The 26,590-nt window shown below is 42.9% G+C and overlaps 1 protein-coding gene across 1 annotated transcript in view; it reads right to left on the reverse strand.

Moving 5' to 3' along the window:
* WDR66 (WD repeat domain 66) overlaps window positions 1-26,590 on the reverse strand; it is an 89,963-nt gene that overhangs the window by 35,833 nt on the left and 27,540 nt on the right. Inside the window, exons 5-15 of the mRNA XM_008059741.2 lie at window positions 25,412-25,523; window positions 25,078-25,158; window positions 19,893-19,970; window positions 18,593-18,643; window positions 15,201-15,415; window positions 12,760-12,954; window positions 11,770-12,020; window positions 11,314-11,465; window positions 10,029-10,202; window positions 8,791-8,975; window positions 72-186 (exon numbers count right to left, since the gene is read on the reverse strand). Of these exons, the coding sequence (XP_008057932.1) occupies window positions 72-186; window positions 8,791-8,975; window positions 10,029-10,202; window positions 11,314-11,465; window positions 11,770-12,020; window positions 12,760-12,954; window positions 15,201-15,415; window positions 18,593-18,643; window positions 19,893-19,970; window positions 25,078-25,158; window positions 25,412-25,523 (1,609 nt within the window). The remainder of the gene's footprint in view (window positions 1-71; window positions 187-8,790; window positions 8,976-10,028; window positions 10,203-11,313; window positions 11,466-11,769; window positions 12,021-12,759; window positions 12,955-15,200; window positions 15,416-18,592; window positions 18,644-19,892; window positions 19,971-25,077; window positions 25,159-25,411; window positions 25,524-26,590) is intronic.

Here is a 26,590-nt window from a genome sequence, read left to right on the forward strand (position 1 = left end):
AAGTCTTTGGACTGACCTCTGCTTACCATCCACAGAGGCATCTCACAGAGGCCGAGAACAAAGGCTGCTACCTTGTCTCTGTTGATAAACACCAAGAAGCGCTTCTGGAGTTCCACAGTGGATTTCACAGGGAGGACTTGTGTCTGCTCCACAGGGGAGCCATAAATGGGTCCAAGAAGCGTCTTTCTGAAAGAGAGAAAAGAAAGATGTTAAAAATCCCACAAATCTCAACATAGATTTTAGGACTTTTGGCTCACGTCGCCCTTATACATTTTTAATTCTGAATTTTCTGTCTTGTCACTCAGCAAACCCCAGATATGAGAACCTCTCTCTCTACTGCTGCTAACAGCTGCTGGAAATAAGAGGCAACCGCTCCAAACAGCAACGCTCCAGGGAAGCTGTGGTTCTGCAGAATGCTTTCAGCAGTCGTGGCTCTGACTCTCCTCCTTGACAGCTGAGTGAAGGGAACATTATGCTTCAAGAATGTGTACGAGAACAAGGGACGAGAAAAAAGCTACAAGGAATTGACATGAATTGGCAGGACGCAAGTGAACACACCAGTCTCCACGGCAGGCCAAGAGATTGCAATGAGATGCCATATGTTGCCCCAGACAGTCAATGTACAGGTGTATATGCAACTCAGACTTCCAAAAAGTGATCTGTGTATCAACTTGTACCTGAATCCTGTCCCTGCACCAGTCAGACCTGTCGAATTCAGACTCTGCTGCACTAAATAGGAATCTGCTCACAGATGTGGGCACTGGACATGAACTTGGGCCCAGAGATGGATTCTCCCTGAAGCTACCAAAACTTAAGCTTCAAGACCCCTCACTCACACAGGTCCCTTCTGAGACCTGAGAGGTGCTCTACCCAATCTTTTGTTTTGTTTTGTTTTGTTTTGTTTTGTTGTAGAGATGAGATCTCAGTATGTTGCCTAGGTTGGTCTCTAACTTCTGGGCTCAGGCAATCCTCCCGCCTCGGCCTCTCAAAGTGCTGGGATGACAGGCATGACCCACCATGCCTGGCCATTGCCCATTTTAAAATCTGAATCATGTATCTTTTTTTTTTTAAAGAGCCCACAAATCTTTTTCTTTTTGAGTAGGAGTCTCACTTTATCACCCAGGCTGGAGTGTGGTGGCATGCTCATGGCCACTACAGCCTCGACCTGCTAGGCCCAGGCGATCCCTCCATCTCAGCCTTCCAAGTAGCTGGAACTACAGGTGCGTACCACTATGCCCAGCTAATGTTTTTTATTTATTGTAAAGATGAGGTCTCACCAAGTTGTCCAGGCTGGTTTCAAACTCCTGCACTCAGGCAATCCTCTCACCTCTGCCTCTCAAAGTGCTGGAATTACAGGCATGAGCCACCATGCCCAGCAGCCCACAAAACTGAATGCCATTCAACCCCTATAAAATTCAGATTTGGCCCTACCAATGTTAAACATCACTAATTTATGTTTCTAGCTGGGCATGGTGGCTCAAGCCTGTAATCCCAGCACTTTGGGAGGCGAAAGTGAGGACTGCCTGCGCCCAGGGGCTCAAGACCAGCCTCAGCAACTTGATGAGACCTCATCTCTACAATAAAACAAAAAGTTGGCTGGGTGTGGTGGTGCGCGCCTGTGGTTCCAATTACTTGGGAAAGCTGAGGCAGAAGGATCACCCGAGCCTAGCAGGTCAAAGCTGCAGTGGTCATGAGTGTGCCACTACACTCCAGCCTGGGTGATAGAGTGAGTGAGACTCCAACTCCAAAAAAAAAAAAAAAAAAAAAAGTATGTTTCTGTCTGTAACTTCTGTCCCCCTAAAAATGTATGAAACCAAGCTGTAATTCAACTACCTTGGGTACATGTTCTCAGGACCTCTTGGGACTATGCCGTGGGTCAACTTCACTCATATTTGGCCCAGAATAAACCTTGTTAAATATTTTACAGAGAAAAAAACAAAATAAAAAACCCCAACAACTCGAGTCTGCCCATTGTAATTCCAGCAGGGATTTTGTCTTATTCTATCACAGGCCCTGAGAGGCTGGATGTGTTTTCTCCCTTGTTCCCGACATTCAGCCCATGTCTGGGGGACAGTAGCTACTCATGTGCACATAAACGAACAGCAAAGTCCAAAATCATGTGCCCATAAACGATCAGCAAAGTCCAAAATCAAACCTTTCTTGAGCATCTCTCTGTGCCAGGCATTGTTGGGTGTTCTGGACACAGAAATGAATAAGATATGGCTCCCACCACTGAGGTCACAGCCTGGCAGGGACACACCTGGAACTCATGTGAGGGGAGCAGGTGGTGCTGCCAGCGAATTCATGGTGCAGGGGTTGCACGAGGGAGGAGTGAAGAGCCACCAGGTGACATCAGAGCTGGGTCTGGAATGGCGAATCAGAGATGTGGTGACGAACACGGAGGCCATGAAAACAGGCAGCAGGAACAGGAGGTGTGAAGGAAAGGGGCACGGAATATGGTCTGAGAACTGCTCAAGCCAAAGAGTCAGGGGAGAAGTGGAGCAGGGGGTGGGGGTGAAGGGAGGTGAAATTGAGGAGGTGGCAGTGGTAGCCATGAAGGCCGACTTTTCCTGAGTCACGGGAGGCTGTGGGAGAGCATTGAGCTGGGAAGAGCCATGACCAGGTGGATATGCATGCTGAATTAGGTGAAATGCTAAAAATGCTACAGTGACCACTGGGCAAGCAATGCACCAGCTAATTCTAAGTCACCCTCCTCTTATTCAAGTAGAAACGTTGAAGGGCTTTTTCTCCTATCATGAAGGGTGGAGGCAGCATAGAGCACAGACTGTGATCTGAATCCCTCGGACCCTTAAAATTGGGGGCAGGTTGGGGAGAAACTGGAATTACTGGTGGGAATGCAAGATGGTGCCATTGTTGGGGAAGACAGACTGGAAGTGCCTCCCATGTTTAAACACAGAGGTATTATATGACCCAGCATTTCCACTCCTTGGTCTGGATCTAAGAGAAAGAAACATATACACACACAGAAACCTATATACCTAAATGCTTACAACAGCCAAAAGATGGGCACACCCCAAATGCCCATCGACTGATGAACAGATAAACAAAATGTGACATATTCACACAATGGACTATTATTCAGCCATAAAAAGGAATGAAGGACTGATCCGCATCACAATGTGGATGAACCTTCAAAAACATGCTAAGTGAAGGAAGCCAGAAACAAAAGGTCACATATTATATGGCTCCATTTATAGGAATATGAATTTATATGTCTAGAATAGATAAATTCATAAGACAGAAAGCAGATGAGTGATTGCCAGGGACAGGGAAAGAAGGAATGAGGAGTGACTGCTGATGGGAACTGGGCTTCTTTTTGAGGTGATAAAAATGTTCCTGAAATGGAGAGTGGTGATGACTGTACAATTTGTGAATATTTATTTATAATATCAAACAGTGTATACTTATTTATTTATTTATTTTTGAGACAGGGTCTTGCTCTGTCATCTAGCCTGGAATGCAGTGGTGTGATCACAACTCACTGCAGCCTCGAATTCCTGCACTCAAGAGATCCTCCTGTCTCAGCCTCCTGAGTAGCTGGGACTACAGGCATATGCCACTGTGCCCGGCTAATTTTTTAATTTTTTTTTTAGAGATGGGGTCTTGCCCAGGCTGGTCTAGAACTCATGGCCTTCCAGAGTGCTGGAATTACAGGAATAAGTCACCACACTTGGCCACTTAAATGTGTACTTTAAAAGGGTGAATTTTATGGTTTGTGAATTATATCCCACTTTAAAGTATCAATAAGGGGAAAAAAGGCTAAGTTACTCAATCTCACTGTGCCTCAGTTTCCTTATCTGTAAAACAATGATAAGACAGTACTTATCCCATAAGACTATGGTGAGCATCAGATAAGTCAACTTACATAAAGCACTACAGTTTCTGGCACACAGCTATATAACTGTTACCTAGTATTATTAAACATATCTAACAATTTTATAAAATGAAAATCTTTTTCTTCTGATTGCAAAAGTACTACCTATTCATAGTGAACATTGTCAAACATTTAGACATACATAAAGTAGAAAATCTCCCTATATCTCCACATTGCTACACCCTATCCCAAGACAATCATGGGTAATAGTTTGGTGTATATGACTCAAGCATTTCTTTTGTAATTATACTTTTATATAAGAATAGATTTATGCTATTCATGCTTCATTGGCAATTTTCTTTATCTCATATTATATCTTTGAGGTATTTCCATGCTGCTACACAGAGAGCTATCTTACTTTTTCTTTTTTTCTCTTCTAAAAGCAGCATCATGTTCCAGTGTACTGACAAGCCATCATTAAACTAATCCCCTATTAATGGGCATTTGGATTATTTCCATTTTAAAAAATATTTTCAAACAAGACATCCTTTTACTTATGCCTTGGCATGCTGCGTGAGTATGTCTGTGGGCAACATTCCTAGAAGTCAGAAGATATGATAAAATTTAATAGAGGGTGACAAATTGCTTTCCCAAAAGGTTACGCTGATTTACACCCCCACCACAGCAAATGAGAGTGGCTATTTCTTCCACCCTTGCCAGCACTAGGCACTCTCAATCATTTTTATCTTTGCTAATCTGATTTGTGAAAAATGATATCTTGTTTTCATTTGCATCTTTGATATACTCGTGAGCATCTGCTCATAGGTTTATTGGCCTTTTTCTGTGAACGGCCTTTTCATGTTCTTTCAGATTTTTTTTTCTTTTTTCTTTTTTTTTTGTATTGGAGTCTCACTCTATTGCCCCAGCTAGAGTGCAGTGGCACACTCGCAGCCACCCCAGCATCAACCTGCTGGGCTCCAGCAATCCTTCTGCCTCAGCCTTCCAAGTAGCCGGAACTACAGACACGTGCTACCACGACCGGCTAATTTTTTATTTTATTGTAGAGACAAGGTCTCGCCAAATTGCCCATGCTGGTCTTGAACCCACGAGTTGAGGCAATGCACCTGTCTCGACCTCCCAAAGTGTTGGGATTACAGGCATGAGCCACTACGCCCAACCTCAAATATTTTTGAAATGCATTTAAAAATTATTTTAGATTCATCATTGAAAGGCAATTCCTTCCCAATTAAGCTGTGGTTATGAGGCTTTATTAGCCCTACAACTTGAGCTTTATTCAAGGGGTTTTATTTTGAAATGATGGAAATGTTCTGGAACTAGATAGAGGTAGTAGCTGCACAACACTGTGAATGTACTAACACTGAACTGCTTACTTTAAAATAGTTTTATATTGGGCAGGCCTGTAATCCCAGCACTTTGGGAGGTGGAGGTGAGAGGATTGATTACCTGAACTCAGGAGTTTAAGACCAGCCTGAGCAACATGGTGAGTCCTCGTCTCTACAATAAATAAAAAAATTAGCCCAGGCATGGTGGCTCATGCCTGTGGTTCCAGGTACCTAGAAGGCTAGGCAGAACGATCGCCCGAGTCCCGCAGGTTAAGGCTGCAGTGGCCATTAGCAGAGTGCCGCTGCACTCCATCCTGGATGACGGAATAAGACTCCGTCTCAAACAAATAAAAAGCTTTATACTAGATGAATTTCATTGATAAATTTTTTTAAAAGATGCTTTATACTCATTTCAGATTGATCCTCAATAGGCAGAAACCCCTAACTGTGTGGATAAAAGTCCCTCCTGCCTCTTTCTCTGGTTAATAACCATGAGCAGGAACTTTGAGCCTGAGGCAAGTTCCCTACTTCTCCTGATTGCTCTACAAAGTCAGTGTTTCTCAGGACTAGGCATATCTGAAGGATATTCTTTGTTTAAAAGTGTGTGTCAGCCAGGCACAGTGGCTCACTCCTGTAATCCCAATACTTTGGGAGGCGAAAGCGAGAGGATTATCTGAGCTCAAGGGTTTGAGATTAGCCTGAGCAACATGAATCCCCTAGAGAGAGACCTTGTCTCTACAACAGATCAAAAAATTAGCTGGGTATGGTGGCACATGCTTGTAGTTCCAACTACTTGGAAGGCTGAGGCAGAAGGATCACCTGAGCCCAGCAGGTGGGTATGGGTGTGCCACTGTACTCCAGCCCGGGCAACAGAGTGAGACTCTGACTCAAAAAATATATGTGTGTGTATGTGTGTGTCCATTAAAGATGATGCACAAAGATTCTGAAATATTTTTAATAGTTCTTTATGTATGCTTTGAAGTGTTTTAATAGTTTGAAACAATGGTATTGTATTTCTCATCCTGCCATACGATGTGGCATTTCTCAGTCATTTCTCCTTGTGCCTTCTGGACAAAAACTGTCACACACACTCAAAAAAAAGATTCTGGGTGGTCCTGCCTTTTGAAGACCTATCTTATCCGAGATCCATTTTGAAACCATGGTCTTTCTCAAGCATGGGCCAGCTGCTACTGCCTATTCCCTAACTTCCTTCTCATAGGCAGGGTCACTGAAGCATCCTCATACCCAGTTTCTCCTTCCTCCCTTCCTCTTCCCAGCCAGATTCAAGAGGCAGACAAGCCACAGGCAGACCACCTCCTCCAGGGCTGACCGGGCAAGATTCCGCAGCTAGGGGTGCATCGGGGCTCTATAGTGCTGAGTAGATGACAGAGTCCGGGGTCAAATTCAAGGGTCAAGTCCTACCTCGCTTGACCTTGGCCAAGTTACACAGCCTCCCCAAACCTCAGTGAGACACCATTTTGCAGGGTTGCTGATGAAATGGAATGATGAATCCAGGTCCTGGGTAGGGACAATGTACAAGGATCAATGTTTCTCTGAGGAGCGGTCCCTCCCTGGGAACCGCATGGGTTGGAAGCACAAGAGGTCACCCACCGACGTGTGATGACTTTTGAAGAGAGAAGAGGCTGCTCTAAGAGGCTAAGCTTTGGATGCTCTGGGCGTGATCCTCCAACCTCTATCTACTCTTCCCCTTTGGAGTCTTGTCATGTCTCATGGCTTTAACTCATCCTGTGCTCTTGACCTCCACCCTAACCTCTTCCATTACCTTCATACTCAAGAGCTGAATCTGTGTATGCCCACTAGGATGACAAGTAGGCATCTCAAACTGGCCTTGTTCAAGCTCTGACTCTTGACTTGTCTCAAGCCTATTCTTCTCCTTGACTTCTTTATTTCTTCAAAGGTCCATTCTAGGCTGGGCACAGTGGCTAACGCTTATAATCCTAGCACGTTGGGAGGCCGAGGTGAGAGGATTGACCAAGCCCATGGGTTTGAGACCAGCCTGGGCAACTTGGCAAGACCTCATCTCTACAAAAAATAAAAAAATTAGCCAGGTGTGGTAGTGCATGCCTGTAATTCCAGCTACTTGGAAGGCTGAGGCAGAAGGATCACCTGAGCCCAGCAGGTTGAGGCTACGGTGGCAGTGAGTGTACCAGAGTGGGTGACAGAGTGAGACTCCAACTCAAAAAAAAAAAAAAAAAGCCTATTCCATTCTTCTGGCTGTGAGAGGTGTGAAAGTGCCCCCCTCCCAATCCCTTCTCTGCTGTCCCTAGGGGCCAAGCCAGGCACCCTCACCCCCGAATAGCTTCCTGAGCCTTGCTTCTACCTTGCACCCCAGAGTCTAGCCTCTATACAGAAGGCAGACATCACTTTAAGTGTCACCAGAATGTGTCACTCCTCTGCACAACACCCTCTACTAGCTCTCATCTTCCACAGGAAAGAGTCCGTCAGACGCCACATGTCAGATGTCGTTTGTTGGGCACCTGCCCACGCCTCTGACCTGCTCTCCCGGGTTCTCCTCCTTGCCCTCTCCACTCCAGCTGTGAGGCCTTCTTGACTCTTCCCAAGCCCCAAACACCACCTTCCACGGGTCCTTTGCTCTCTGTCTGGATGCCCTTTCCTCCATCTAGTGGCCTGCTCCCTCACATCCCTCAAGTCTTTCTGTTCAGACGTTACCCCCTCTCAGAGGCCTCCCCTGCTGCCCTTTGTAAAACAGTAGCCCCTCTGCCTCTAGGACTCCCACTCTTCATCCTACCTTCTCAAATCTCTTTGCACAGCACAGACTACCATGTACCTACCACCTGGCTGCATGTTCACTTTATCACATTATCCTTCCCCCACAGAAGTGGAAACACCATGATGACGAAAACAGTGTTTTGTTTTCATCCCTGTCTTCAGCATCTAGAACAGTACCTAGCTCATGCAGGGAAAGAACAAAGGAAAGCTAACAGCTGGACCTAAAACTCCTGTGACAAGATTGGGTGTGTTAGGGTGGTATGGCTGTAGATAAGAATAAGAAAAATCGAACAACTGGAGGCAGTCAGGTAAAAATGCATTTTCTTTATGAGAGAAGAACAGGAGGTCTTAGAGCATCAATGACTTTTCCAGGGCCTTAGGGTGTTTCCTTCACTGAGTCACAGGCGCTGAGCTCTGGACACCTCACCTCCAGGCAGTGCCAGGCTCAGGCAACGACTTCGGGTTTGCAAACTGCCTTTGGCACTTCCTGGCCATGTGAACTTGGGTTAGAGTTACTTATGTTATCTGTGCCTCAGTCAACTGAGAAGGATGATAGCAGGAGCCAAGTTGCTCCCGGGTCCTTTTTATTTTTTGAGTCGGGGTCTCACTTTGTTGCCCAGGCTGGAGTGCGATGGCTGTGCCTTGACCTGTTGGGCTCAGGCGATACTTCTGCCTCATCCTTCCAAGTGGCTGGAACCATAGGCACACACCACCATCCCTAGCTAATTTTTTTTTTTTTAATTGTAGAGATGAGGTCTCGCCATATTGCCCAGGCTGGGCACAAACTGCTCCCAGGTTCTTAAGATAAGACTTGAAATAGGCTGGGTATGGAGAAAGTGGTGGGAAGCTTGTGGCACTTACCTGCACATTTTGGTGGTAGAATTAAAAAGCTTCACTTTGTAGCCAGTGTTGCAAATGAGCAGGAAGAGCTCCTTGGTGAGTGGTGGGTACCAGACCATACAAGTGGGGTGGCTGTCCTGGTCGGTGTGGTGAATGTCCAAGACTTCCAGGTGATCTTTGTAGCTCTTGAGAAGATTATACTCTATCTGCAGGGGAGTCCAGATGGACACATATGAGGACCTGGCCGAATACAAGGCTCAGCTAAGAAGCCTCAGGCTCTTGGGGAACAGAGCAGCCAATAGTGCTATTCTGGAGGAGACAGTATCTAGTCTCTTAAGAGAAGACTTGCCTAGACTTAACATCTAGTAAATAAATTACCAGTACCGTGTAAATTACCAATATTACTGTGAGCAAGATGAGCTAAGTGCTCTAAAAACATCTGCCATTCGATCCTAACTTCCTGCAAAGTAGCACTGATGTGCCCCTTTTACAGATGAGAAAACCAATGTTCAGAGATGCTCAGAGTGGTTTGCCCAAGGTCACATAACTAAAAAGTAGCAGAGCAAACATTCAAATTTAGGCCAATGGACTCTAAAACCTGGACTCTGACAGCTTAGCTCTGTTATACTGTGTATCTCACCATTTACCTCTGGAGCCCTTGAGAGGAGGAACTAATTCATATCTTAGTCTCAGCACTTGACGGTCACACATAAGCAGCCTGCTGACTACGGCCACAGGTGTGTTTTGGAGGCAGAGCAAGATGGATGAGTGAATAAACAAGATCAAGGAAGGAGAGTGGGGCAAGGCAGAGCATGACGTAGACACAGTGACGGGCTGATCTGGAAGCCTTTTGGCTGGACCCCGTAATAACAGGTTGGCCACTAGCCGTACCTCTCCTGCTGATCTCACAGCCCTACTAGCTTTCAGAGGTAGGCGGTCCCTGTCCCTCACTCCTGGACACAAAGGCTGTGTTGGCAAGTGCTGGCTTTTCTGATGCATGCTGGGAGGCAGGGCGGAGGCATCACCTTCCAAGCTGTCACTTCCTAGAAGTCTCTCATTCAGAACACGAGTCCCTGTGCGGTGTCCCCGCCCGTGTCAAGGCAAGATACCGGCTTGGGAGAGGTTTGTGATACTTTGCTGTACATTCATTTTCTCCAACAAACACACATACTGTGGGCCTGGTTCTAGCAAGAGGCGGGCATATCACAAGAATGAGATACAGTCCTGGTGCTCAGGTAAACGAAGACTAAACAGCTCACCAAGAGCCTGTCTCTACCGAGGCTCAGCAGCCTGGGCTCATTCGTGTCCAGGTGAACCCCAAACAGGAGACTTCGAATGCTTTTGTGATGAGAGCGAAGTCTTGCTAAATATTCCCAGACCCTCTGTCCATTTTTGACAACTCTCATGTAAACAGCCACAGTGAAACTTACATCCTGAAAATGAGCAAAAGAGCAGAAGTTATTTCTTTTTTAATTTCATAAATCAAGAACCATCTATTAAAATAGAGAGAGAAATCATTATGTCTTTATACTAATTTTACTTTTGAAATTTTTTTTTTTGAATCTTAGTCATTGGAGCAAGTAATGAAATAATGCCCATTTTACAGATGAGAAAATTAAGGTAAAGAGTCCAAAGGTATGCACTTACAAAGGTAGTGGGGGAGAAAGTATTGATCTGACAATATGGTCTTAATCTCCTTTCCATGTCCCCACCTCATTCTCTGTGGAAAACTGAGAGCCTTCTTTTTCTGCCTTTGTCTTTCCTTTTCTTTACCTAGCTACATTAAGTTTAGGAACGTAGGATTTTCCTTTAAAGTATGAAGGCTAAAAGTGAAACACGCCAGAGAGGGAGAACCCAGCCTGAAAGCACCTGATGCCTGAGCTGTGTGCACCCACAGGGAGCTGGGACTGCTTTGGGTTTCGAGAGTGTTGTGTATGCATCCAGAAGAGTGGCCACGTCACAGTGGAGGTGGGAGAGTGCAGGCAGGGACGGTGGTTTAGTGACGTGCTTTTCACTCTCCCACCATGAAGGCAGGCCAAGAGAACAGGCAGGAGGGAGGGTGGGAGGCCTGAGGAATCTTTCCTGAGATTAACAGCCAGCCCTGTTCACAGGGAGAAGGAACCGAATCCAAAATCCTGGTGGAGAACACTGCTCTGAGATCAGTCTTGTCAAAATCAGAAGGGAAGATGGAAGGAGGATGCAGAGTTGGGGTTTCTGGGACCTAACCACCCAAAATGAGCCATCAGGGCAGCAGAACCCAAGGTGGGAGCTTTGAGGCCCTGGGTTTGTTTTCAGGCAAAAGTCCTCCTAGCTCTATTCCTCTTTGCATAACAGCTTTATTGAGACAGCATTCACATACCATACAATTCATCCACTTAAAGTGTACAACTCCGTGGTCTTTAGTATATTCACATTTGTACAATCATCACAAGTTTAAAGCACAGTCATCACTCCAAAAAGAAGTCTCCCATTCTCCCTCAGCCCCATCTTTTGGTTTAACAAGGTTGTCAAGCCACTGGATGGGTCATTAGTGGAAATACTCACGGCAGTTGCCATGTACTGGGAGTCATGGGAAAAGCTTATATGAGTCACGCTGGTTCGGGAGTATTTGAAAGGCTCTGGACTTTCATTTTCTAAAGACATTGCATCAAGAATATAAACTGTCCCCTCTGTGAAGCCAGCTCCAAGAAGCGCTCCTGAAATGACAAGCCAGAAACAATGATGGAAAAGGACTTCATTTATTCAAGAAATATTGAGTCTGTGCCAGGTTTTGTTCTAGGTGCAGAGGAGACAGCAATGAACACAACAGAGATCCTATATGGAGAAATAAACTGAAAAGTCTGACACCTGGGGTTGAGCGTTTAGATGGTACTAGGCCCAGAATGCCATGGGGTCCCGGGAGAGAAAGGGGCACTTTCTGGAGCTGTGCCAGCCAAAATGCACCCCCTTGGGGTCTGTTTTCAACGTGGAACCGATGGTAGGCTGACGAAATGAAAATACCTTCGGGGTTGTAGGTCAGACTCTGGACTCCAAGGCCCTTCCCAAAGACCCTGCTGAAAAGGTATTTTTTCTTTGCGTAATCCCACACTTTGATCATCCCACAGATGCTCCCGATAGCAATGAGGGGCGCATATGGGTGGCAGGAGATGGCGCAAATGGCATCCTTGGGCTCTACAAATAACTTCTCAAGTTTGGTCCCATCTGTTGTTAAGTGGTACACCGTAGCATCAGATGTTCCAATGATAAGATTTCTGTTTGCCAAGGAGAGACGGAGCAGCATCAGTGTTTGCAGGGAATGGGGCACACCAGCTATTCTGCTTCTAATTGCACATAAAACGCCTCTGTCGTCTGTAATTTAGCGACATTATTAACCCAACATCTCCAAAAATATTCAACCAATACCCAACAGCCTCCATTTGCAAGAGAAAAAGCCCACTTTTCCACATGTAAATTGAGTCATTAAGTATGCAGATGGACAGTCAGTTGTACAATTAGCTAATCTGCACATGCAAATATTCATTTGTGTATGCAAATATGGAGTTTGGTGCACACATACAGATGTGCCTGTAAATACTGCAAGGGTAATTAAGCAGACTCACAGATAATTCGGTCTCGAAATGTTATGGCTATTAATTATCCAATGCCTTTAACCACAGTGGCTAGGACACACTCAGTTCAGAGAAGAGAAACCGACCTACAGTGAAGGACCCCAGACTCATCAAGACGAGAGCTCAGGGATAAGGTCTTTCAGCTTCCCTACGAAAGAGTCTCCATATTAAAATAAGGTTTAATTAATTTTCTAATGATCAAATAGTTCATTTTAGTCAGCCAAGAAGATATATCTGCAAGCCAGGTAAAGGTTGACTAGGAAGGCCAGTTTTCTCTATCTTATATCCCAAGAACAAGATGAACATCCTACTGCTTGCAAACTAAAAGAAGACATCAATCATTTTTTGACCATTTAAATGACCAGATTAATTAACAACATACCTTACAATAAAAAGGTCACCTTTTAAAGTGCAGCCAGGAGGATAGTTTGATTTCTCAGTAGGCGGAGGTGCTGGGGTCTTTGAAAAGGACAGAGATCTTATGATGCTCAGTTTGAAGTGACTGTACCAGTTAACGATAGACAGGGTATGATCATAGAACTTAATGTTACCCTTAATGTCACCTGTGACAATATATCTGAAATGGAGAATAACATCAGTCTGGTAAATAGCGGTCAGAACAAGTACCATCTATTGAGAACTTAATTAATTATATGACAGGCTATGGATTCTGAGGCATTGTAAAAACATCATTTAATACTGGCCAATGAGGCTAATTTTGCTGTTATCCCACTTTATATCTAGGTAACTAAGGCTCAGAGAAGTTAAGGAATTTGCTCAAGGCCTAGCGTTGCCAGATTCAGCAAATAACAATACAGAATGACTGGTTCAATTTGAACCTCAGATAAACAATCATTTAGTATAGGTATATTCCAAATACCACATAGAACATACACCTGGCAACTCCATCAGGGCCCTGTGGCTAGACCATGTGGGGAATCTAGGTGTGTTAGAGCTGGGTCCACACTCTCTGATATACCTTTTCCTTGCACCCCAAGATCAGCCATATGCAACGGCAGTGCGCAGTGATGAACACTTCACACCATATGATTACAGATGACAATGGAGAGAGTCATTCTACCAGCACTCTGAAATCATACAGGCTGGCAATGAGACACAAGCTGCTTTACAGGAAGGCGCTATTGTTAGAGTGATCGTAAATCCCTGTCCTGTCATCACAGCGCAAAGCAATGCCATGCGACAAAATGGCTTTTATTTCCAGTCCTTGAATCCATCCCAAATGGGCTTACTTTTTTTCTTTTTCTTTTCTTAAGACTCCAACATAATTCTGATCATGGGGGGAGGAAGGGTATGGATGTTCTCTTATATATGCACAGTGACTAAATGAGATTTCTGATTAATAAGCAAGGGAAGTGGGCAGTCATTGTCTAGAACATCTTCCACTGCCCTCTGCTGGACAGAAGCAGCAAAACTGGCCAGGTGTTTTCAGAGATCTCCTCCCTGGGCTCCCATGTCATTAACATGGAGAGAGGGGGAACTCAGGCCTGGCCTTCACTTGGTCCTAAACCAACCAATTATACATCATCTGCATCACCAACTGCAGCTCCTCCACTGTCTTCCCACACCACTGAGTGAGGAGGACAATTTGCATTTCTCTTTGTAAAACCATGTCAGAACTTCCCTAGTCCCCTGAATCAAAATAAAGGCAAATGAAAGCACACAGGCTTTGTGAAAGTAGATGGCACCACGATTCTAACCATATGGGCAGAGTCCTCATCATTAGGTGATTTTCTCCACGCTTTTGGGAACTTTCTCTCACACTAATGACGGCTGCCATTTACCTAGGAGCCCTCTGTGCAAGGTTGTGTGTTAAGAGTTTTACATCCTTGTCTCTGGAAATCCTCATAAAACCATTCTGAGAGACATAGTATTGTTATGCCCACTTTACATATGGAGAAATGGAGGCCCAGAAAGGTTAAGTCCCTTCCTCAAGGTCACTCAGCAAGGAAGGGATGCAGCTGGAACACAAACTCTGTTGTAACCAAGGCTTTTTTTTGTTTTTGTTTTTGTTTTTTTGAGTTGAAGTTTCACCCTGTCACCCAGGCTGGAGTGCAGTGGCACATTCACGGCCACCACAACCTTGACCTGCTGGGCTCAAGCAATCCTTCCGCTTCAGCCTTCCAAGTAGCCGGAAGTACAGGCATGCGCTACCACGCCAGCTTATTTTTTGATTTATTGTAGAGACGAGGGCTCACCAAGTTGCCCAGGCTAGTCTCGAACCCCTGAGCTCAGGCAATCCTCTTGCCTCGGCCTCCCAAAGTGCTGGGATGACAGGTTGGAGCCACCGCACCCGGCTGTAACTAAGGCTTTTAATGTTTACCTGTGAGTCCCCATAGAGCCACTCAAAATCAAAGGGGTAATGAATTTTATAAAGTTCTGATTTATTTGATCTTTTCCCAATGGATAAATATTATTTTGTAATCGGACAAAAACAATATAGCTACTCAAGTTATTTTCTTAAATTTAAAGTATGTAAAATTCTGGGTGTAAAATCAGTCTAATTAGCACAGAAGAAAAAAATCGGTTACTTTTTGTTTCACCAACACAAAGGGATTTTTTTTAACATAATGCCTGCCTATGATTTTTTTTAATCCAATTAGTACAAATGGGATTATAAAAAGAAGTCAGTCCACCCCCATGCTTGATCTTAGTTCTCAGTTCTTTTCCTCAGAGGCAACCAATGTTCCCAATTAATTGTGACTCTCCCCAGAAATATTCTATGCATATATGAAATATGTATATACATTGACTTAAAATATTTTTTATGAGCATCTACAGCTTCTTTTTAATTAAGTTCCTCACCTATCAACAGTAGTCAGCACACTGATGCCTTCTTTCTGCAAATGAACCAATTTACAAGGCTTGATATAGGGAAAGCCCGAAAAGCTGGAAGAAGATGACGGGGCATGGTGTATGTCCCAGACAACCAGCTTCCCTTCCCTTGTCGCTGAGAGAATTTGTGTTAAATTCAAGTGAAAGACGGACTGGCTAAATTTTCCCACGAGCTTGTTGAAGGTCTGTGTTTCAAAAGACAGGTTTTCAATTACCGTTGGTAATAAAATAAAACAAAGCATTTATCAACATGACATTTTATAACATTATGTTCACATATAGCTGGAAAAGAGAAAGAAAAAAAAAACAATCATGAGAAACCTTTCATGGGTTGCCATGGTTCAGGCAGTTCTGAACCTTTGACAGTTTACCAAGAGCAAGTGAAGGGTTATGTAAAGTGTTCAATTAAACTATTGTTTATAGCAAATGAGAGCATGGCTAATCACTGTTTATATCTGTTAAACTTCTCTCATGGAGGCTACAGAGACTAATAAAGAAACTGATGTCTGTTGTGAGCAAATGCATGCTCCAGTTCTAAAATATCGTAAAATTATTCCCCCAGTCTCCTTTGATCATAAGCTACAAGGGGGACCCAAGAGTCCTGGAATTTATTTATTAAAATTGTATGTTTATTCTTTTTAAAAATTATTATTATTTTATTTTAAAGATGTGGGGTACAATTCAGGATTAGATACATAAATGGTCAACATACAGATGAAGTTTGAGGCTCCCATTGGTCCTCACTTTGATATTTATTCTTTTAAGTTTAAACTTCAGTCACCTGGCAGGGAATGGTAGTTCATGCCTGTAATCCCAGCACTTTGGGAGGTGGAGGCAAGAGGACTGCCTGAGCCCTGGGGTTCGAGACCAGCCTGGGCAAATTGGCGAGAGCTCGGCTCTACAATAAAACAGAAAATTAGCCGGGTGTGGTGGTGCACACCTGTAGTTCCACCTACTTGGAAGGTTGAGGCAGAAGGATCACCTGATCCCAGCAGGTGGTAACCTAGGAGGTTGTGGGCATGCCACTGCGCTCCAGCCTGAGAGACAGTGAGACTCCAACACAATAAACAAACAAACTTCAGTCACCTTCAAAGTCCTCTCTGTTGGACGCAATATACCTACCGAGACACTTTTTCCACTGCTCAAAACGGTTTTTGAACTCACCAACTTTGATGCCTTTTAGTGTTTCTTCCATTTTTTGTTTCGCCTCTTCACATCGGCAATATGTTTTTCTTTGAGGACTTTTTTCATCCGGGGAAACAAAAAAAAAAAGTCGCTTGGGGTGAATAGGGAGGGTGGGGCATGGAGGTCAAGCTGTTTTTGCTCAAAAACTGCTGAACCCTTAGCGCAATGCGGGCAGGTACATTGCCATGGTGGAAGAACCTGCTTGCCACAACTCAGGACGTTTCTTCCACAAATCATGATACAAATGGTCAGCCAAATTTTTATATGGAAGTTTTGAGAGGGTTGAAGGTGACTGAAATTTAAACATGCAAGAATAAATACACAATTTTTTATAAATAAATTCCTGTTTTTTGGGTTCCCCCACCATATTCTCCCATTGGTAGAAATTATCTAAGCACTGTACATAGAAATAATGTGTTCGCCAGGCTGCCCGATTCTCTAATTATGCAGAACAGATCCTAGAGTTTGTCTCTTCTGACTTGAATACCAGAGAAACAGTAAAACAATTGGTCAAGCAAGAACATCAATTTCTTTCTAAGAGCAGTACTGTGTCAATACAATTTGCATCATTTCAGATTGCAGTCAATGCTCATTATTTATGGATTCTGTACTTGTGAATTGACCTGCTTGTTAGAATTTGTTTGTAATCCCCAAATCAGTACTCACAGCACTTTCACAATCATTTGCAGAATGTACATGCGCAGAGTGGCAAGAAACCTGATTCACCCAACATGCCCATTCCCAGTGGAGGTCAAAAAGGCGGTACTCTGCCTTCTTGTTTTAGCTGTTATATTGTTAACAAGTTTTCTTTCTGTGGTCTATCTCATGCCGTCTTATTTGCATTTCTTGATGCTGAAGTGTCCTTTTCATGGGTAGAAATTATCTAAGCACTGTACATGGCATTTAGTGCCATGTTGTTTGTATTTTTTTGGTGCTTTTGTTGATGATTTCAGTATTTAAATTGGCCCCCAAACAAAGTGCTAAAATGCTGTCTAGTGTTCCTAAGCAAAAGGTGGCTGTGATTTGTCCCTTATGCAAAAAATAACTATTAGATGAGCTTTGTTCAGTCATGAGTTATGGTACTGTTGGTCATGAGTTCATTGTTAATGAATCAATGTTATATATTAAATATGGTGTCTTTAAACAAAAATAAACATAAAGCAAGATTATTTATTGATCTGTTGGTGAAATGTGACCAGAGGTTCACAGGAACCTAATCCTATATTTCCCCTAGGAAAAATGGTTCCATATTTGCTAATTCAGTATTTTCAGACACTAAAGATTATAACTACTATGAACGCTGAGGATTGACTGTACTGCTGGACACTTTTATTTATGAAGATCAAAGTTTGAAGACAGAATAAGCTTTCCTTGTCACCATCTCTCTCTCTCTCTCTCTTTTAGCATACTCTCTTAAAAAATAAATTTCTACACATCATATCAAGAAAGAAGGAAAGATGCAATAAAACCATCATATGGTACCCCCTGAGGGAAAATTACATGGGTATCAAGTACAGAAAATGCTACAGGAGACAGAACTCCAGTTCCACCTCAGACACAATAGCTTGAGGTAAGCAGGCAAGATACAGTGTTTCTCAACATCTGGTTTACCACCTTCCTATGGGCTCTTAAACGTTTAAATATATAATATCAGCCAGGCATGGTGGCTCACGCCTATAATCCCAGCACTTTGGGAGGCAGAAGTGAGAGGATTGCCTGAGTCCATGGGTTTGAAACCAGCCTGGGCAACTTGGTGAGACCTCATCTCTACAATAAATCAGAAACCATGTTTTTGGATATTTTCTCATGGCAGTAGCTTTTTTTCCATAACATTTTTTAAACAATACTTCCATTATTTCATTCATTTGTTCATTAAAAAGAGATGGAGTCTCGCTTTGTTGCCTGGGCTGGTCTTGAACTCCTGGGCTCAAGCAACCTTCCTGTCTCAGTCTCCCAAAGTGCTGGGATTACAGGCATGAGCCACCATGCTTGACTTACTTCCATTATTTTCAACTGACAATTCAATATGGATAAAGGACCTATGTACAATTTTTCAAATTATTTTCTAATAGCTTAAAATCAAGATGTACAAAGAGCAGCCCAAAGCAACTAAACCTGTATATATATATTTATTCTCCACAAAATATGATATATTAAAATGCAATGGTCATACTCACTTTTTCTGTTAAAAGTGGGGCACTGTGAGCAAGTATATCTCTCTCTTCATACTGATAAATATACACAAAAAAATCACTACTAAAAAAAGACCTGGTTTCCCACAGAGAAACGACATAATAGCAAAATCAAAACAAATATATCTAAACAAGGTCAAACATTTGCAATTTCTACAGGTGAGAGAAGTTGTTGCCTCACGGAACATCTAAAAACATTCTGAAAGGAAAACAAATACGTAAAAAATGCCACCAATGATTGTGACTTTAAATGGTGGCTAATACAAATTTGAATTCTATGTTAATAAGGCTTTAAAGCTATAATAAATATATTAAGTAATGATATCACTGACAATCAATGGTCAATGCGTTTTTGCTTTGCAATTTTTTTGAGGTAAAATTCATTTAATATAAAATTAGCCATTAACCACATTCAAGTGTGCAATCAGGTGGCATTTAGTACACTCACATAGAGCTGTTCAACCAGCTCTATCTAGTTCCAAGACCCTTCCAGCACCAAGAAAGGAAACCTCATACCCATTAAGTAGTAAATCCATAGTCCCCCCTCCCTAGGCCTGACAATCACCAATTTATTGTTTCTATGGATTCGCCTATTCTGGACATTCCATATAAGTGGAATAGCACAATATGTGACTTTTTGTGTCTAGCTTCTCTCATTTAGCATAATGCTTTTGTAACTCACCATGTAACAGTGTACATTAGTAATTCACATAATAATATTCTATTGTCTGGATAACCACATTTTACTTACCAGTTCATCAGCTGATGAACATCTGATTTGTTTCCAGCTTTTCATTATTGCAAATAGTGCTTCTATGATATGTCTGTAAAAGTATTTGTTTGATTGCCTGCTTTCAGTTATTTTAGCTATATACCTAGAAACTGCTGACTCATATAGCAATTCTGTGTTTAATTTTCAACATTTTTTTTATCACTTGATTTTGCCTTGTGTCAGTATATATATATCACTGATCAGTTTACCAATTTCTGTCTAAAAGGGACTAAAGTCCAAGGTCTCAAAAAATTTGTATTTTAGACCTGTTAAATATATTCAAATAATTATTTACCTCATTTCCTTAATAAATTAAAATTTAATTATCTGCTTCTGATTTAATATGCTAATTTCCAATAGGACTACAATAAATAAATACTATAATAAAATATTTTAATATATATTCATTGCTTCCTAAGTAGAGATATCGTTACATTACCAAAACATCTATATTCAAAGAATGAACTTACATTTGTGCCCACATTTAAAACAAATCAAAATGCTTCTACTTACCCACACATAATATATAGCTTGTGTTTTACTATTGCTCACCAATTCTTTATTATTTGTTGGATTAAAAATAAGGTAGTTCTGAAATATAAAGTATGGAAATACATTAATGATGATGCATTTTCTATCTCTCTGGTTAAGCTGAATGCTTTAATTAAATAATAATTTTTATTAAAATAAATGAATAGGAATATAAAATAGAAAATACATGGAATTTGGTAAGAAATAAGAATATCACGTGAAGCCGGGCTCGGTGGCTCAGCCTGTAATCCCGCGCCTTTGGGAGGCTGAGGTGAGTGGATTGCCTGAGCCCGCGGGTTCGAGACCCACCTGGGCAGCGAGACCTCATCTCTACAATAAATCAAAAAAAAATTAGCCGGGCGTGGTAGCGCGCGCCTGTAATTCCGGCTACTCGGAAGGCTGAGGCGGAAGGATCGCCAGAGCCCAGCAGGTCGAGGCTGCGGTGCCCGGAGTGGCCACTGCACTCCAGTCTGGGCGACAGAGTGAGAATCCAACTCAAAAAAAAAAAAAAAAAAAAAGAATATCACGTGAATACTGGTTGTTAAAATAAATAGTGCCAAGGCCAGGAGCAGTGGCTCATGCTTGTAATCCCAGCACTTTGAGAAGCTGAAGTGGGAGGATTGCTTGATCTCAGGAGTTCGAGTCCAGCCTGGGCTACACAGCGAGACCTGGTCTCTACAAAAAAAGTCAAAAAAATTAGCCAGATGTGGTGAGACATGCCTGTAGTCCCAGCTACTTGGGAGGCTGAGGTGGAAGGATCACCTGAGCCCAGGTCAAGGCAGTGGTGAGCCATGATCATGCACTGCACTCCAGACTAGGTGGCAAAGTGAGACCTCAGCACAAAAATAAATGAATAAGGCCAGGCATTGTGGCTCATGCCTATAATCCCAGCACTTTCGGAAGCAGAGGTGAGAGGATTGCCTGAGCCCAGGGGTTCCAGACTAGCCTGAGCAACTTGATAAGACCTTGTCTCTACAATAAATCAAAAAAATTAGCCAGGAGTGGCGGTATACGCCTGTAGTTCCAACTACTCGGAAGGCTGAGGTGGAAGGATCGTCTGATCCCAGAATGTCAAGACTGTGGTAGCTGTGATCATGCCACTGCACTCTAGCCTTGGTGATGGAGTAAGATTCCAACTCAAATTAATTAAATAAATAAATAGCGTCAAATGTGTTCCCTTTCTAAGTCTTATTTATTATAATGCATCTTTTATAAATTAGAACAAGCAAAACTAAACCAATATACACCAATGACCTTTATTCTGTGTTCTTTGAGACAAAGATTGCTGCATACTTATTTCTAAATTTGACAGAGCCACATGATATCTTGGAATGAATGCAAGATATTGGAAGGATTCTGGTTCCTGCCAAGATGGTGAATAGCATGGGTTGTTGGCTGTCTTCCTAAAAATCGACCCTGGAGAAACTATGGAAGCATTAAATACAGAAACAAAACAATAACAGCAGCAACAACAAAGTGAGTGTCTTGAAACGCACATGGGATGTGGGCGGCTGCAGTCTGCAGTGAAGGGCCGTAGGAGACAGCTTGGAGGAACAGCCTGGAGAAGAGTTTCTTAAGTTTTACTCCTGCCATTTGCACCCATGTCCATGCCTATTTCTTTTTTTTTTTTTTTTTTGAGTTGGAACTGACGAAAGCAAGAGCACGGACCAGACCTCACAAAGACTGAAGATCACCCTCAAGTCACCTCCTGCTCTGATTAGGTTAAAGCGACCATTCTGCCAAGTGCCTATAAGAAGCAAGTCTTTTTTTGAGGAAATTATCATCCTGTGTCTCAAATGATTTCTATACTTTTTTTTTTGAGTTGAAGTCTCCCACTCTTGCTGCCCAGGCTGGAGTGCAGAGGCACACTCATGGCCCCCACAGCCTCAGCCTTCTGGGCTTAGGTGATTCTTCCGCCTTAGCCTTCCAATTAGCTAGAACTGCAGATGCACACCACCACGCCCAGCTAGTTTTTGTGATCTTTTTTTTCTTTTGAGTTGGAGTCTCACTTGGTCGCCCAGACTGGAGTGTAGTGGCGCGCTCCCAGCCACCACAGCCTCGACCTGCGGGGCTCTGGTGATCCTTCCGCCTCAGCCTTCCAAGTAGCTGGAACTACAGGCGCGCACTACCACGCCCGGCTAATTTTTTGATTTATTGTAGAGATGAGGTCTCGCCAAGTTGCCTAGGTGGGTCTTGAACCCGTGGGCTCAGGCAATCCACTCACCTCAGCCTCCCAAAGCGTAGGATTACAGGCTGAGCCACCGAGCCCAGCGCATCTTTATTTTTAATAGCCACAACCAGGAGACAACCCAATGTCTGTCAACAGCTGAATAAACAAATTGTTTTGTTGGGTTTTGTTTTGTTTTGTTTTGTTTTTTTGAGTTGGAGTCTCACTCTGTCGCCCAGACTGGAGTGCAGTGGCCGCTCCCGGTTGTAACATACCTATTCAATGCACTACTATTCAGTAAAAAGGAATAAACTGTTGATACATGCAACAACATAACTGAGTGAAAGAAACCAAAGCCTTCTGTAAAAAAAAAAAAAAAAAAAAAAGAGAGAGAGATTTTATATAAAATTCTAGAAAATGCAAACAAATAAACATTACTAATCAGATGGGCAGAGGTTGGAAGATGGCTGGAAGAATCAAATCATACCTTGGAGGCCATAAAATGGAGTTTTAATTTTATTCTAATCATAATGAGAAGTTATTGAAAGGTTTTAAGTAAAGGAGTGGTATAATGTTTTAATTACTCTTAAAATGCCACTCTGGCTACTGTGGGAAGATTGTCAGGGCGAGAGTGAAAGCAGAGACAATAGCAGGTTGCGTGGTATAGTCATGCAAGCAGAGATGACTGTGGCCTGCACTATGATGGTGGCAAGAGATGGAGAGAAGAAGAGAGATCCAGGGTGTGTCTCTGGAATCCAGGATAAATAGTACTTAATGTCTTGTGAATGAATGAGAACAACCGAGAAAGAACCACAGCAAGGAGAAATCAAACCCTGAGTACACTAATATTCAGAAAGTATACAAATGAAAAAATGAAATTCACAAAGGAATGGCCTGTGAGATAGCAGGAAAAGCATCTTTCAGGCCTAAGTGGAAGGTGTATTTGCTGTTGAGATAAAGAATAAAAATATTTATCAAGGTTCATTTGATTTGGGACTAGTTTGGAATTTGATTTGGGAATACCATTGGGATTTGACAATGACAAGCATAGTTTCAGTGGAGTCATGGGGGGTGACCTGGAAGACAGATGAACCAAAATGCCCATCATTAGAAGGAGAAGGCAGAGTTCACCCAGAGTTGGGGTGTCTCTGCAGCCTGCCTCAGCGAAATTCTCTGAGCTGTGCTGTCAAATATGTAGCTAACAGCCACATGTAACTAATGAGTACTTGAAATGTGGCCAGTGAGACTGAGGAACCAAATTTGTAATTTAATTTCATTTTGATCATTTTAAATTTAAATGCCACTTGTGTTCAGCAAAGTTGCAGGATACAAAATCAACATACAAAAATCAGCTGTCTTTCTATACACTAGCAATGAACAATCTGAAAAGGAAATTAAGAAAACAATTCCATTTACAATAGCATCAAAACAACAAAATACTTAGAAATAATTTTAAGCAAGGAGGTGAAAGATTTGTACTCTGGAAATTATAAACTGCAAAAAGAAATGAAAGAAGGCATAGACAGCAAGACATCGCGTGTTCAGGGACTGGAAGTCAATACTATGAAGATACCAATACTACCCAGAGTGATCTGCAGATTCAAAATTCCAAAGGTGCTTTTTGAGGCAATAGAAAAACCCACCCTAAACAGCCACCTGTGGTTGGTGGCTACTGTGTTAGCACAACTTTAAAAAGTAAAAAAAATGTTGGGTGCGATGGCTTACAACTGTAATCCCAGCACTTTGGGAGGTGGAGGCAAGAGGGTTGCCTAAGCCCAGACGTATGAGACCAACCTGGGCAACATGGTGAGACCTCATCTCTACAATAAATCAAAAATTAGCTGGGTGTGGTGGCATGCGCCTGTAGTCCAAACTACTTGGAAGGCTGAGTCAAAAGGATCGGCTGAGCCCAGCAGGTGGAGGCTGTGGCAGCCATGATCATGCCACTGCACTTCAGTGTGAGTGACAGAGTGAGACTCCGACTCAAAAAAAAAAAAAGGAAAGAAAAGTATTTTCAGGGGCAGGGGAAATGTTGGCAGGGAGGAGAGGAGATGGCCATATGGCTGCATAACCACACAGGTATGACTGAGTCTAGTCACTCAAACCCTCTGGGGTTCCAAATCTACAAGCCAGGTATGCACTTATCACAGTGCCTGGCACAGAGCAGGTACTCAGTAAATGTGAAATGAACAAAGATGCAGGGATGAAGGATACAGTGCAGAACAGCAGAGAGCAGTGACAATGGACTCAAAAGACGAATGTCAGCTTTCTGGGTGTCCTTGGCAAGGCACCTCATGTAAGTCAGGAGTAATAATAATAACTTCCCACTAGGTGCGGTGGCTCACACCTGTAATCCCAGCACTTTGGGAGGCTGAGGCGAGAGGACTGCCCGAGCCCAGGATTTCAGACCAGGCTGGGCAACTTGGTGAGACATTGTCTCTACAATAAATCAAGAAATTAGCCGGGCATGGTGGCATGCATCTGTAGTTACAGTTACTTGGAAAGCTGAGGCGAAAGGATCACCAGAGCCTAGCAGGTGGAGGCAGTGGTGGCCATGAGCGAGCCACAGCACTCCAGCCTGGACAACAGTGAGACTCCAACTCAAAACAACAATAATAATAATAATAATAACGACAACTTCCCTATATGCCTCACAAGTTAGTTACAAGGTTAGAAGCAATTAACAATGTTTCTTGAATAAAAAAGGCTGGGTGACTTTAGACAAATTATTTAATAATTAATAGTAGTATTCTACAGATAGTAATGTCTCTTTGCTAGCATGTTTGCATGGATTATGCGAGATAATGTAAGTATTTAGCAGAATCTGGCACATAAGTGTTTAAACAATATTAGTTATTATCATCAAAGATAAAACAAGATTAGGAATATGAAAGTGTTTTTAAAAGCTCTACTGCACCATAACAAAACTCCACTAACAAAGGGTAGGTTTTCACCTGGCTTTGGTATAACTTTGACTTTACAGACTCAAACAGAACTCACCTGGAAACCATACTCTTTGGGGAGTTGGAGAGAGCACGCTGGTGTTTCTGCTGCTAAGGTCCACTTCCAGATGCACACCTTCTGTACGTGGCAGCAGAAAGAGAGTGTGAGAAGACCTCAGAAGGCTGCTGAAGCAACTTACACCTCTTGTGGGGACCTGTAACATGCAGTAACTAAGCAAGGTACCACGAGCTAAGTCACAGCAGGGAAGCTCTGACTCATCTGGCCATCTCCTGAGAATGTCACAGATGTCATGCAGCCTAAGCAGAGCTGCCCATAGGGACACTCTTGACAGGTTGGCCGGCTTGCTGGGGCTAACTCAAAGGACCCTTACCTGGACTTCTGCATCTGAGATGGTTGCCAGATACTTGGCATCGTGGGTCATGGCTATGGCCCTGATGCCACTCCCTTCTGGGCAGCTGTCAAATATTGTGTGCACAGGAATCCTGCAAAACAGGACAAGGAGGAATGGCATTTACTAAAGTCTCTCTGGCTTCCCAGCGGGGCCCAGAGCAGGTCTGAGCTGAGCCCAAACCTTCCAAAAACACAACAAAATGTGGTGTATCCATACAACGAAATAATATTTATCCATAGAGAGTAATGAAGGACTGACACAAGCTCCAACATGAATAAGCCTCAAAAACATGATGCTGAGTGAAAGAAGCCAGACACAAAAGGCCATACACTGGATGATTCCATTTACGTGAAATGTCCAGAACAGGCAAATCCATAGAGACAGAAAGTAGCTTGGTGGTTACAGAAGCTGAAGGGGAAGAGAAATGGGGAGTGCCTGATGATGGGTGAAGGGTATCCTTTTGAGGTGACAAAAATGTTTTAGGACTAGACGGAGGTAGTAGTTGCAAAACAGTGTGAATGCACTAAATGCCACTGATGTATACTTTAAAGTAGTTGATTTTATGTGAATTTTACCTCAACAAAAGTAATAATAAAGCTTAACACTGGGGAGTCTGTAAACCTGCATTAGCTCTCTCCATGAGCTCAGTCTCTCATTCACTCATTTCTGGGTGCTGAGTCTAGGCTAGGTTGTGCCAGGCATGAAGCATGCAAATACGAAAAAAATGACTAGGACAATGTCCCAGCTCTCAGGAAAATGAGCACTCTGCTACATAATTGGGCATGTAAATGAACACAACTTTCTTGACAACAACTTGGCTATCTATCAATATCTTCAATGCACACACCCTATGGCCCAGCAATTCTGCTCCTACAACTTTTTCCTAGAGAAGTAACAGCGAAAAGTAAACAAAGATCAATGAAAATTCACGGTCATCGTAGCACTGCTTTAATAGCAAAAAACAAAACACAAGCATCTGTTAATATGCCATACATGAATTATTTAAAAATATTATAGCATAACCATATAATGAAAAACTATGCTGCCTTCAAAACAAATGAGGTAGACTGGGAAAGTGGTCAAGGTTTTATGAAAAAAGCAAATTGCAAAACAAGCATCCTGATTGTGTGTGTGTGTGTGTGTGTGTGAGAGAGAGAG

Source organism: Carlito syrichta, unplaced genomic scaffold (genome assembly GCF_000164805.1).
Source record: "Carlito syrichta isolate Samal-C Ts95f unplaced genomic scaffold, Tarsius_syrichta-2.0.1 Scaffold304341, whole genome shotgun sequence".
Taxonomy (NCBI): Eukaryota; Metazoa; Chordata; class Mammalia; order Primates; family Tarsiidae; genus Carlito; species Carlito syrichta.